At 42.2% G+C, this 14,725-nt stretch overlaps 1 protein-coding gene across 1 annotated transcript in view; it reads left to right on the forward strand.

Moving 5' to 3' along the window:
• The first annotated feature begins 5,736 nt into the window (after nt 1-5,736).
• Nucleotides 5,737-14,725, forward strand: part of SEC63 (SEC63 protein translocation regulator) — a 34,527-nt gene continuing 25,538 nt past the window's right edge. Inside the window, exon 1 of the mRNA XM_020801344.3 lies at nt 5,737-6,009. Coding sequence (XP_020657003.1) covers nt 5,886-6,009 — 124 coding nt within the window. The 5' untranslated portion in view covers nt 5,737-5,885. The remainder of the gene's footprint in view (nt 6,010-14,725) is intronic.

Genomic DNA, 14,725 nt, shown 5'->3' on the forward strand with positions numbered 1-14,725 from the left:
AGAAACACACACTTTGAGAAAATGTGTAGAACAAGTGGAGAGAGAAACTTTCGTGACCCAGTTAACTAACTGTAGAAGTGATACGGGAAGCCTTGGGTTTAGCATAGTTAGAGTGCCATCTGCTGACCACACGCAGTTGCTGAAAACTACACATCAGTTGGCAGCTTTGGAGCTAGAATAACTAACTGTTCAACACTGACAAATTGATTGTGGGCTAGGTCTGCATAGGCTGCAGCTCAGTTCATCAGATGAATTAACTGTTACCCAGAATTTTATGTTGTAGCTGGTGCCACTGGGTATATCAGTAGGCATGCCTGGGTATTTCAATACTTCCATCCCAGCTTTCATCCTTAGAGATTCCAGGGCAGCATATAATAAAAATACAATATAATGGAAACAACAACAACCCTCAGACGTCAGTAACAATAAGCCTAAAAGGCAGCAAGATTGTAAGAAGACCATGCAGATCAAAAAGATCTGTATTTTTAATTGCATTTTAATTGTTTTATCTTTTTACTGTATTTAAATTGTTGTAAGCCACCCAGAGACCTTTTGGGTAGAGTGGGTGGCATATAAGTTAAATAAATAAATAAATAAATAAATAAATAAATAAATAAATAAATAAATAAATAAATAAATAAATAAATAAATAAATAAAATAAAGATCAGTTTAATGTACCTGTACAAACAGAAATGTCTCAACTGGATGTGAAAAAGATTGTAGTGTGAGACTTTAGTGTAAGGCACCTCATCAAGTAGTGGTACTTCACAAAGGATTTCATGGGAACTTCTTCAACTGCTAATATTTCATTCATTTTTCTTTTGCATTACATACTTCATTGATATAATTCCCTGTTGTCTGGTAACGTATGTCCCATCGCATTTGCTTCATTCTCCCATACTGAGAGCCAAGCTCAGGATAAATCCTCCTCACTTATCACAGAGGCTAGTTTCTTTCTCCCTCTCTCTGGACTTTTAAGAAATTGACAACATTGTCAATTTCATTGTAACAAAACAAACACTTCGTTTTAAATTAACTACAGTTTATCAGGTCATCCAAAATCTAAGTTGTTGTTATTCTTGTGCTATTGACAGTGCAAGTACACCAGCTTCAGTAGTAAAATCTGACATTCGTTTGCTTCCAATAATCAGAATTAAGACCGGCCACATTTTGTCTGGGTTCAAACGACACAAAAGAATAGAAGAAATCACAAGTAAAAGCCTCTGCACTAATGGCTCAACTGGAAGAGTTTCAGTGTGGTAGTGGAACACATTAGGCCAGGAGAAGGCTAAGACTTGTCCTTGTAATGCTACATTACAGCTTAGTGTCACAACTTCAAGTCAATCTCTACTCTTGATTACATAAGGCCCACAAAAGGAGGCAATGCATTTTGAGGACTTTGTTTTATTTAAATCCTTCTTTCCTGCTCCTAATTGTTTTTTTTTTTATTTCCAAATTCTGCTATAGGTATACAGGTCTGAAATGGCCTTTGTACAAGTCTGACAATCTAACCTCTTATATTCCACCTTTTCTTTTGATTTCTTTCTTTCTATAGGAAGTTTTATGGGATCTTTTATGAATATCTCTGTTGCTGCACAATTCTTTTGTGCTACATCTGGTTTTATCTCATCTGTTCACCAAGCAAACACTGTATACTGATTCACAGTTCATTGTTCTTGTGTCATATATGCTCTCCAGTGCTTACATGCAAATGTTACAACCAAAATCTCTCAAATGTCCAACAAGATGCAGTTGATTTTGCAAAGTATCTCTGGACACATTTGTCATATTCAGAAACAATAATAAAGGTAGCTGCAGAAACATAGTTGGTCTGATACTTGCTCATGTTCTCTGATTGTGTAGGGGTTTCCAAATGACGGCCTGTGGGCCAGATCTGGTCCGCCTTGCCTTTTTATCCAGCATGTGCATGTGTGCAGGGTGTGCGCATGTTTGCAGGCAGTGGGTGTGTATGCAGGACTGCGTGCGAGTGGGTGGTAGTGCGTGGGTGTGTGGGCGGGTGGGAGTGCATGTGTGTTCCTTCGGCCCTCAAAAGTTTTGAAAATATATGAAGTTTGGAGACCCCTGGTGTAGACTCATATACCAGGTTTGGAAATATATCAAGTGATTGTAACTGTGCCAAGAAATCTCATCCCTGCTATAAATTGCATCAGGCAGCAAACCTTTCTTTGAAGTAACAAATTAATCCATGTGCCATTTGAGGCTCCTGTTCTCTCTCTCTTTTTCTTTGATGGAGTGATACTGACCACCAAACAGGACACTGATTTATTGCTGTTACATGTTGCTCAATAGGTTTTAATAACAACTTCCCTTATACATCCAAACATTACTGAAACAGCGACGTCTACGTTGGCGTAGGCACGTCGTGAGAATGGCTGATAGTTGGATTCCAAAGGATCTCCTGTATGGAGAATTAGTGCAGGGAAATCGCCCCAGAGGGAGACCATAGCTACGGTACAAGGACATCTGCAAGCGGGATCTGAAGGCCTTAGGAATAGACCTCAACAAACGGGAAACTCTGACATCTGAGCGTTCAGCCTGGAGGCAGGTGTTGCATCACGGCCTCTCCCAATTTGAAGAGACCCTTGTCCAGCAAGCCGAGGCAAAGAGGCAATCCCGAAAGCAGCAAAATCAGGGAGCTGGACAGGGGAAAGATTGGATTTGTCTTCAGCGTGGAAGGGATTGTCACTCTCGAATTGGCCTCCTCAGCCACACTAAACGCTGTTCCAAGTCCTCCATACAAAGCACGTTACCATAGTCTTTTGAGACTGAAGGATGCCTACCTATGGCTGATAGCTAAAAGGTTGCAATACCCTACTCAATTGTTTGGCAGTAAGTCCCACTGAACCCAGTGGGTCTTCTGAATAGGTATGCAACAGATTTTCACTGTAACTCATTACATGTACTGTATCAGTCTATAAGCTAAACCCATGGGGGAGTAATAACAGTCAACACAGGCCATGTGCATAGGATTACATTATATGTTATCTATTATGCCTCTTCTCTCTTAGGAAATATTATCAAAATGTCCTGTGATCTAGGATTGTCAAATTTACATGAACAGATTCACCTAATGGGAATTTCTTTCATGCCTGCTTGCACTCCAGATCTATTCTGTAGGGCCACTGAACTTTCCAAGCACATCTGGAGAGGGCTTGTCAGCAGAGGTGGCATTTGATCCACCAGCAATAGTTAGTCATCTGACTGGGACAGGGAGCCCACAGGATGCCATTCCCAGTTAGAAGTCCACCTCTACTTCTGGTTCCTGGTGGTTTTGTTTTTACATGCTAGTGAGTGACCAGATACAAAAGAGAAAGGATAGACGGCATTTCAACAGGTGCAGCATGCAAGGCGAGCTTTAACCACAAAAAAATCACATACTCTACACAACTATTAATTGCATAGGACTTGTGCTCTTATTTGCAGTTGGTCTCTCCAGTGCTATTCTTCATTTTCTGCTCTTTAGGATTAGACAGACTTCTACCTCTGAGCCATAACTTCTCTTCCCCCTGTGAGGGTTCAATGTGACGATCCCGGGATTCTTCCCTTTCCCCAATAACTTCACCGGACACCATTTGTATTGGTAATGATGGGACATTTATTTTTGGACTGGCAAATAAACCATTTTCTTGAACTGGCACACAGTTTCTTTCTCCTTCCTCCAATGTGTTGGGAAGGGGTTTCCAAACTTCTAAAACGAAGGGGTTACCAAAGCTGGAATTCCATGGTCTTGGTGGCTCTGCTGGTGACCATAGTTGTTCCCATCTGTACAGGTGACAGGGACATGTCTCCAAGGAAATTCTCCTACTTGGGATATCCCCCGGGTTCCAGTGCCTCCCAGGCCTGCTCCAGTCAGCCATCTTCATCATCTCCCATATTCGCCATTCAATCTTCTCCCTTCTCTCTTGTTCTACTTTGTCTCTTTCTTCTCTTAACTTCTTCCTCCACTCCTTAGCTTCTGCTTCTTCCCAGTAAGACGGTCTGGGAGGAATCACCTCTCTTTTCCTATGGTCTGCCTCTTCCCTAGGCACCTTCAGTCTCTCTCACTTCTGGGTCCAAGGATCTTGCAACCAGATCAATTCCCAACCTGGAGGTAATGACTCCCCTCTATCTCTTCTCCTTTTGCCACTTCTATCTCCTCCCTCTCTCTACTTCCCTTTCACACCTCTTTTAACTGCTCTTCCATCCCCCTCAAGCCCTGGGGCAATTCCTCCTCTTCTGCCCCCTAGCTGGACTCCTCTGGGGCTTTCTCTGGAGTCATATTACCCTCCTTTCTCTGTTTCCTTGGTGGGAATGGGCAGTGCTCCAGTGAGCAGTGACCCTGTATGAAGACAGCAATACTGTTCAGGATTGCTTTAACAGTGCAATGCTACACATCAAAGGTGAGCAAATTAGGGTCTTTCCAATGTTGTTAGACTGCAGTTTCCACTAGTCCTGGTCACCACAGCCAATAGTGGGGATTGATAGGAGCTGTAGTTCAACAGTTTTTCTAGGGCCTCATGTTGCCCATTCAGATGTATAGCACTGCATAAGAATATTATATACTTTAGAACGGGATTTAGTGGACATCCATAGTTCACGAAAAGGCTGAAATCCTGTTGCTCAGTGTAGCAAGTCAAACTAGAATAGGCCCATTAAATCAGTGGGGGGTTGGTGTGTCAATTCCTCCATCAGTTCCATGATTCAAATGGGCCTTCTCTAGCTACAGCTATCTTTAATATCGTCGTCGTTTAGTTGTGTCCGACTCTTCGTGACCTCATGGACCAGAGCACGCCAGGCCCTCCTATCTTCCACTGCCTCCTGGAGTTGGGTCAAATTCATGTCAGTTGCTTCAATGACACTGTCCAACCATCTCATCCTCTGTCGTCCCCTTCTCCTCTTGCCGTCACACTTTCCTAACATCAAGGTCTTTTCCAGAGAGTCTTCTCTTATCATGAGATGGCCAAAGTATTGGAGCCTCAGCTTCAGGATCTGTCCTTTCAGTGAGCACTCAGGGTTGATTTCCTTTAGAATGGATGTAGTACGAACCCAAGTACGTTTACAACCACAGGGTCGGTGGTTAACCGAACACTCTAACAATCTTTGTACAATGCCATCCAGTGAGTAATTGGGATATGTACTTGTGCATAAAACTGTCAGGCCTGGAATCCAGAGTTATGCTATCAGAAGTAGTAAGTAATGCAGTTGTTATGATAGTCCACCTATGGAAGCTTTCCTGATACATCCTGGCATTTTCGATCCTGTTTCCACGACAAGGTCTAGGAACGGCCCTTATGAAACTACTTTCTTAAAAGTGAAAGTGACAGGAAATAAGGATGGGGGGTAGCCTTGCTCAGAGGATGAAAGGAGCTGGCAGACAGTGACAGCCCCCTTTTCCAACGGACCTCCAGCCAACCGTTTGTCAGCGCGAGCCTCTTCGTAGCGACCGTCGACCCTAACGCAGCACGACCAACCCGCTGCAAGCGTTAAGATAAGCCCCGCCTTCCGGCCTCCCCCAACCAATCCAGCCCCACAAAGGCGGGAGGATGGATGAATGGATTCCCTGCGCCGTCAATCCAAGCCCGGGCAAAAGAGCCGGAAGCGCGTGCCTTGCGTCACAATAGTTGGGGTGGCGACTGCGCAGTGACACGTCTCCCTCCTGCGCTCGAGCAGGCTGTGCCGGGGGTTTGGGGGAACGGGGCTAAGAGCCAAGGCGCGAGGAGGGTGGAGGAGGCGGCGGCGGCGGCGAGCAGCAGAGTTGGGGGCTTGCCCCCCGTTCTCGCGGGATCTTGTGGCGAGGTCGCTGCTGGACTGGAGGTGGCCCGAGAGCTAGAGCGAGCGCGGGGGGCCGGGCCGGGGCCGGGCCGTGAGGTGAGCTGGCGAGGCCATGGCCGGGCAGCAGTTCCAGTACGACCACAGCGGCAACACCTTCTTCTACTTCCTCACCAGCTTCGTGGCCCTCATTGTCATCCCCGCCACCTACTACCTGTGGCCGCGGGACCAACACGCCGGTGAGTGGCGGGCGTCGCCTGCTTTCCTTTCGCTCCCTTCCCGAAAACTCTGGCCGCGACGGGCCTACGGCGTGCGTGAGGAAAGAACCGCGTCCTCCCTCCCCCTCTCCGGGGCTCTCTGGTAGCCTCGCCTCAGCCGGGCCTCGGTGTGTGTGTGTGTGTGTTCCCGGCCTCCCCCTCCCCCCTCATCCCCGGGCCCTGCTGAGACCTGTCGAGCGAGCCTCCTCTGCAGCCCCTTTGGCATTTTAGCCCACCAGGCTCCCTATATCCTTGCATGCCAGCTGGAGAATTATCTGAGCGTCGACTCCTACACAGGCGAGGGCTGGGGCGGTCAGAGGACCGCAGAGGCCGTCCCCCCCTTCCCCCCTCCCCGGTAGCCTAACTCCCAACAGTGCTTCAAACTGAAGTCTTCCTCCTTGGGTTTCTGCTGACCACGGTTGCCCTCATGAAAAGAAGGGGGTGGGTTGTATTTCAGTCAGTGTGGGCTCTTTTTGTTTGGCTTTGGGAGGTGCTCTTTACTGGAGGAGGTGGAAACTCCTGCAAGAACACGGTGTCATCTGTAGGAGGAAAAGCAATGTGTGTGGGAGGGGGAGGGAAGCCTCAGGTGAGCATGGATCAGCCTGCAGTATAAAGCATTGTTTGATGCATTGTTGCATTCAGCATTTCATTAATTTGGAAAAAATGTCCCTATTTGCTCATCTGGCCTGGCAGATGGTCTGTGGAAAGAGGAGAATTTCTCTTCATTTTTTTGTGCATGTGTGTGATGGGGAGTACTGTGGAGTGAGGATTCAGTTGCTTTGTGACATACTCAAGGCATGTGAATGATCCTTGTCATTTGAGTGAGTGTTCAAAACCAGTGGCACATTGAAATGAGCTGCCTTTCAATATAACATTCACAGAAAAGAGAGAGAGAAAAGGGAGAGGGAAGCTGTGTGGTCCTTCTATGAAACCCATAATTAAGAGTGAGTAGTGTCTTTATTGGACTACAGTACTAACATCTCAAAAACAGGCAAACTTTCAAGTGCTCCAGCAGCCTTCATTAAGCTGGGCATTCCAGAGTTTGGAGAGAAAAGAGACAGAAAAGTCCAGAAATCATGTTGGCTGGATGTTAACGCTTCAGGGTCTTGTAGTTTGAAGTTAAGTAATAAACTTTAGGCTGCATACTTGTAGAACCACTTTAATGTGTCATATGTCATTGGGGTAGTGATAATTGCAGAATCAATTGTTTCATTTCAGGTCGCTCAGTGTCTTTTTCATTGCCTTATATTGAAATATATGGATCCTATTTAGATGGGAGTTGAGGCACTCAGGAATATGGCAGTCCATGTGTCAAAGAAATGGAAAAGATGATGTTTGGGCTTTCCTGTTTCACCTTCCCAAACTTTGCAAGGCCTGTTCTGGTGAAGAGTCCTGCAAGACTAGAAAGCTTGTCTTGGCAGGAGAGGAAGTTGGACACGTTCCATATGCATTGTCTCCAACACATTTTTAGTATCACCTGGCAGGACAAAGTTCCAAATAGAGTAATCCTAGAATGAGCTGGAATTTTTAGCTTGTACACATTACTGAAACAGCGATGTCTACATTGGCTTGGGCATATTGTGAGAATGGCTGACGGTCGGGTTCCGAAAGATCTCCTATATGGAAAATTAGTGCAGGGAAAGCGCCCCAGAGGGAGACCACAGCTGTGATACAAGGATATCAGCAAGTGGGATATGAAGGCCTTAGGAATGGACCTCAACAGATGGAAAACGTTGACATTTGAGTGTTCAGCAGGCTGAGGCAAAGAGGCAGTCCTGAAACCAGCAAAATCAGGGAGTTGGACACGGGACCGATTGTATTTGTCTTCAGTGTGGAAGGGATTGTCACTCTTGAATTGGCCCTCTCAGTCACACTAGGCGCTGTTCCAAGACCTCTGTTCAGAGCATGTTACCATAGTCTCTTGAGACTGAAGGATGCCTACAGTATTTATATTAGGCAACAACAAATAAAAATTAATTTGAGAAAGGTGTTGGTGGCAATCTATAATTTTTGAAGGATTGTATTCCTACATAGTGTTCTTTTTCTTATTTCTGTTGCACTCAAGTACACACAAGCCAACTGTATGTTTTTTATATTGCCCTTTGTTTTAATAATAATCATGTGCTATCAAGTCAGTTCTGACTTATAGCTACCCTTTTCAGGATTTTCCAGGTAGAGAATACTCAGAAGTGATTTACCCCCTTTTTCTGGAGGCCTCTGGGACTCTGCAGCTTGCCAAAATACAGCACATTTTTAATGATCACTAGCTTATACTCACTGGTAGCATCAAATACTTCTGCTCTGTAGTTTCTTGATGATAGACTGCCCTACTGCCAAACTGTGAAGTCTGTGTACATTTATTTGCATGAGAGATAGACAAGAGAAGAAAAGATGGGGGCGCGGTTACATTTTGAAGAAAAATATTTTGTACATATATTTCAATATGTATGTCAGATGTCTTGATATTTAGAAAATATGTTCTTTCCAACAGGGTAGCAAAACATTTTTGCACAGTTTAGGAGCTAGTGGAGCCAGAGGTTGAGATTTCAGTTCCACACTGTGTATCCCAGGAGAGCCAACCTGTGGCTGCAGGTATGGGTGCAGCAACCAAGCTACTGCTGTGACTGGTGTGCTGGTCCGGCGGGGAGTGGGAGACAATCAGGTCATCCATCTATGCCAGGGAGCTTTGCATTCTTAGATCTAGTAGTAAGTCACAGCTAAATCATGCCCATTGAATCAGTGGAAATTTGGTGATTCAACTCTTCCATAAATTTCCTTGATTCAAATGGACCTACTCTAGTTGCAACTTATTCTTGGATTTCAGCCTCTGAGTGTTATCCTGAGCATGTATGAAAACTTCCATTTGGATAGCCCAACCATTGTTATTCTATATTGTTTTCTGTTTTGAATTTTCAAAATGAGATGCTCAGGGTGGGTGCAAATTATGTAATTTAAGAATACCCATAACAATGAAATGAGAACAAGTCAAATCAGCAGGTACTCAGCAGCATAATATTCAATAGCAAAATTTAAGAACCAGTCAAGAGAGCTTGAGGAGAGAGGCCTATTTGAATTTTCACAACTTCACCTCAAGATAGAAAATCATGTCATGAGCCCTTTTATTCATTGTTCTGGTGACAGGGCATGAAGCAAAACCTGTCTTTGAGATCTCAGTTAATAGGCAGAAAAATGTAGCAGGCCATGGTCCTTCAAGTAACCTAATCCCAGTCTGTCTAGCTAAGAACTCCAGTTTTTGCAGTGCACCAGTGAAGAGAGGTATCACAGTGAATGTTTGCATATACTAAAAGGTTAGTTAGCCTACTTGCTTCCCTCAGATGTGTGCAATTGCTTGTAAGTTAGTATATTATCATTTTAGTATTTTAAAAAATTGAGGTTGAGGATAGACCTGAGTATTGAAAAATCACATGTTTGAGCTTTCTGCATGTTAAATTGGTAGACTTAAATTGTATGACGGAAACTTAATAAGGTCCAGATATTCTAGAGCAGTGGTTCTTAACCTTTGTTACTCAGGTGTTTTTGGACTGTAACTCCCAGAAGCCTTCACCATCAGCTCTGCTGGCTGGGGCTTCTGAGAGTTGCAGTTCAAAAACACCTGAGTAACAAAGGTTAAGAACCACTGTTCTAGAGTATATAAGATACCATGATATAGTGTACTGATACAGTATATTGCAGAGTCCTATATGGTAAGTTGCTGGGTTGTGGTTGACAGTTTCTTTTGGAAAGAGAAGTATAAATTGTGTTTCATTTCTGTATTTAAGATATCTCTTAAGCTAGCAAAAATATGGTTGAACAACCCTACTGAGTAAGTCTCTCTCACACACACACACACACACACACACACACACACACACACACACACACACACACACACACACACACACACACACACACACACACACACACACACAATGGCCATTTTGACATTGATTTTGATCATTCAGTCATCTTGCTTACATTTACATGAAAGAGGCACTTGTAGGTCAGAGAAATATAACCTTAAGTTTATAATGAAATAACCACAAATGTCTTTTCTGTGCTCACATCATTATTAGTTTTTATTCAACCCCCAAGTGACATTCAATCTTAGTACTTAGTACAACATCCTTTTACAGTTATAACAGCTTTTAAACATGAAGCATAGCTTGACACAACTGTCTTGCAGCAATCTACGGGTATCTTCGCCCATTCTTCATGGGCAAAAGCCTCCAGTTCAGTCAAATTCTTAGGCTTGCGCACTGCAACTGCTTTCTTTAAGTCCCACCAGAGGTTCTCAATCGGATTTAAGTCTGGTGACTGCGATGGCCACTCCAAAATGTTCCAGCCTTTCCTCTGCAACCATGCTCTAGTGGACTTGGAGGTATGCTTGGGATAATTGTCCTGTTGAAAGGTCCAACGTCTCCCAAGCCTCAGGTGTGTGACGGACTGCATCACATTTTCATCCAATATCTCCTGGTACTGAAGAGAATTCATGGTACCTTGTACACGCTGAAGCTTCCCTGCACCTGCAGAAGCAAAACAGCCCCAAAGCATTATTGACCCTCCGCCATGCTTCACAGTAGGCAAGGTGTTCTTTTCCTCATATGCCTTGTTCTTCCTCCTCCAAACATAGCGTTGATCCATGGAGCCAAACAGTTCTAATTTTGTTTCATCAGTCCACAGAACACTATCCCACAACTTTTGTGGTTTGCCCACATGACTTTTGGCATACTGCAGTCGACTCTTCTTATTCTTGGGAGACAGCAAGGGGGTGCGCCTGGGGGTTCTGGCATGGAGACCTTCATTACGCAGTGTGCGCCTTATTGTCTGAGCTGAAACTTCTATACCCACATCTGACTAATCTTTTTTCAGTTCCTCAGCAGTCACACGGGGACTTTTCACCACTCTACGCTTTAGGTAGCGCACAGCAGTCAAAGTCAGCATCTTCTTTCTTCCACGACCAGGTAGCATTTCAACAGTGCCCTTTGCCTTGAATTTGCGAATGATGCTTCCTATGGTGTCTCTTGGTATGTTTAACTTCTTTGCAATCTTCTTATAGCCATTGCCCTTCCTGTGAAGACAAATCACCTCTTCTCTTGTCTTCCTGGACCATTCTCTTGACTTCACCATGTTTGTAACCACACCAGTAAATGTCTAGAAGGAGCTGAGTATCACAGTCATTTTAAAGCTGCCTAATTGGTGCTTATTATGCTTGATTGGTGCTCGGTGACATCCACAGGTGTTTTCAATACCTGATCGAAAACACCTGAATGAACCTCTCTTCTTCAGAGTGGTAGTCTTTAAGGGGTTGAATAATTGTGGCAATGAAGAAACCACAAAAGAAACATTTACTACTGTATTACATAAACAATTGATGTTATTTTAGTTGCATTTGGTTCTTTAAAACCTCCTTGTAGGATTTCATTCTGAATACAATTCCAAATGTACACTATAGTCCCTAAACCCCTTTACAGCATTGGGGGTTGAATAATTTTGAACACAACTGTATGTATGTATGTGTGTGTGTGTGTGTGTGTGTGTGTGTGTGTATATATATATTTGTTTTCATGTTGTACATGAAAAAAAAATTAAAACTTCCCCTGAAAATAAGTCCTAATGTATATAATGTATATATATAAAACAAAGAATTAATTTGTATGGGATGTGATTGTGGTATGGCTTTCTTCAAGAACATGTAGTTAATAATTGTGGGAAGCAGCTGCTGATAGCTGGCAACAAATACTAAGCATGTTCACAGTTAATTGGCACAGAATCTAGGATCATTTCAACAGAATGATGTTTTGTTTCTGTTCTACTTGAAGTGATTGGCTAAAGTTACAGTCCTTATTAAGCATTGCATTCCTTCTGTGTTCACCATTCAAATTGTGTAACATAAATTGGATTGAGGAGCAACTCTAGATACTTTTCATTATTTGCCTGTCCTGTTTCTTGGCCAGACTTAGGGCAGCTCAGAGCTCACAATATTCAGAAGATCAGATTCTATTTAAAACCTTCCAATTTAAACATAAGCCATCAGCATTGGCTTCTAGTGGTCCCCAGATCTTTGGCTTGTTTTTGTTGTATTATGAAGTTTATTTTTTCAGTGTTGAGAGCAGCCCCTGCATCTTCTTCCATGAAGACACCAAAAGTATTAACAGAAACAGGCTGTTTTATTGGAGCAACTCAAGACTAACAGAATCAATGTGGCTCAGCAACAAAACTTATGTAATACTATGGGCTCCAGGGAGTTAACTGCACTCCCAAACAGTTCAGGTTAACAGGACGAGCCCAAAAGAGTCTCTGTTGCTGGGAGTTGCAGAGCCCCACCTCCTCTACGAGCTCCAAAACACCTCTCAGGTGTGCCAAGCACAGGGAACTGCAACAGGGCGCTGAATTGAAGGCACTCAACTCTTTCTGGAGTAGAGTAACCTAGGCACCTTCCCCAGCTACTCCTTGGTAGTCGCCTCTAGCAGCTGCTATCCCATATGTGCAATACTTGTTGGAGGCAAATATTAACAATTAGTACCAGCAAGAATGAGTCTCTACATTTAAAAATCATCATTTAAAACTAGTCTTACTGTCTAGTGATTTAAATCATGATTCAAATTGTGATTTAAATTGACTTGATTTAAATCTAATCCACTCTGCTCCCAACCATCTTCATTTCATGCAGAAAATTTAAGATGACAGATTTTAATTGATGTCTGCAAATTGTAAAAGTTAGAGTATTTCAGGCACTTAGTTATTTGTATGTAAAATTAAAACTATCAACTTATAATAGGAATATATGTAATTATGTTTGAATTGGGTTGCTTGTTTGCATTGGTGACTCCTATCTAGTTCACAGTGTTGTACCAGAAAATAAATCGTTATGTGCAGCTTAGTTAGTGACACACAATAATAAACGAATTAGAAAAATAAACATTTTTATTGCATTATGCCTTCAAGTCAGAAAGCTATTTGCTTCTTTGAAGAATGTTAGTGGAAGTTGACTCTAATATAAGGCATACTTAGAATAGACTTACTGAATTGATTTGGAGTTTCTTAGTCACAACTACTGTGTTTCCCAAAAAACAAGACAGAGTCTTATATTAATTTTTGCTCCAAAAACACATTAGGACTTATTTTCAGGGGAAGTTTTAATTTTTTTTTTCATGTACAACAATCTAAATTTATTCAGATATAGTCATGTCATCTTCTGGTTGTTGCACAATGAGTCCCTGGTGGAGGGCAGTATTTCACTTAACTGGGGCTTATTTTTGGAGTAGGGCTTATATTACGAACATCCTGAAAAATCATACTAGAGATTATTTCCAGGTTAGGTCTTATTTTTGGGGAAACAGGGTAAGAAATCCAATTTCCTCCAATTTACTCTAATTGGGATTAACATTTTGTTTATCCTAATGAAGTTTGGACTTTCAAAAATAATATGCAATTTAAAGTATAAATTCATGTGAAATAGTACATAGTGACTAAATAGACATAGTCCTTGTGTATGGAAAAGCAGAACTAATATTTTCATAGTGTATATTGAAAACTAGGGCACAATTGTAGAGTGAAAATCTAAAAAGAAAGATCTGTGATTAAAATTTATTTTAAATGTTTGTAGTAAATTAATATTTAAAAATTAAATGGCCAGCTCATACAAGTATAAATGGCAGGGCAGATAGCCCCTTCTTCCTGCACCACCTTCTGTGTTATTCTGGAGAATTTCTTAACTCTTTGGAGCAAATTTGGGGTAGGGCAAGTATGGCTAGGGGGCATTGGTGAAAACCAGACCATACAGATGGGGTTTTTGGAATAAAAAGACTTCCAGTCCCGTAATTGGCCAGAAATCCTAGACAAAATTATGGAAAGGAAAACCCTCAAATGAAAAGGAGATAAAGCAGCTGTCTCTACATCTGTCGTATTCACCTATTTGAGTCATAGGGAATCTTGTGACTACTACAGTGTAGTGATGTGCTTTTCGTAACAGATTGAAGTGGCAGTAGCACAGTAACGACTGCCCTACCTCTATTTGGTTTGGGTGCTTTCACTCCCATAATTCAATCTGGGGTGGGGGGTTCTGGCCAAATTATGGGAGTTGAAGTCCTTTGATTCTGAAAGTTCCATCCCTAGAAACCACTTCCTCTCTGCTTTTGTTAGCAGATAGAATTGACTTGATGGCGCAGAATTTTTATCATTGTTAGAGTCATTTAAGCCGCCTAGAGTGGTCTAGTATGACCAGATAGGCGGGATAGAAATAAAACAAATAAATAAATAAATAAATAAATTTACTAGATTCAGAAGCAAGGATGGGGAGACAGTGGCCTTCTCCCTGTTCTTGAACTGCAGTTGTCAGTATGCATGGTGTCATGTTGATCTGCAACAATTGTGTCGATATCAGACAAAAAACAAAAAACAAAACACACACATCTTAGCCTACTTTTGCACCATTCTTTAAAATCCTCAAAATTAATGTCTGATAACTTCATATTAATAAACTTCATATTAATAAAAATATTTATTTTTATAATGCTTTTTGTAACTTAGTCCATACTGCTTAAGCTTTAAATAAGTTTGATATTAGCTGGTATTTGTATTCTTATTGTTGCGTAAGAGTTGAAGAGAGCATAAAGAGTACAGTTTGCAGTATGAAAAGTTAAACAACATTGTCTCTGTGCTTAAATTCATACTGAAACTATATTATGAATTAGTGTCC

Source organism: Pogona vitticeps, chromosome 1 (genome assembly GCF_051106095.1).
Source record: "Pogona vitticeps strain Pit_001003342236 chromosome 1, PviZW2.1, whole genome shotgun sequence".
Taxonomy (NCBI): domain Eukaryota; kingdom Metazoa; phylum Chordata; class Lepidosauria; order Squamata; family Agamidae; genus Pogona; species Pogona vitticeps.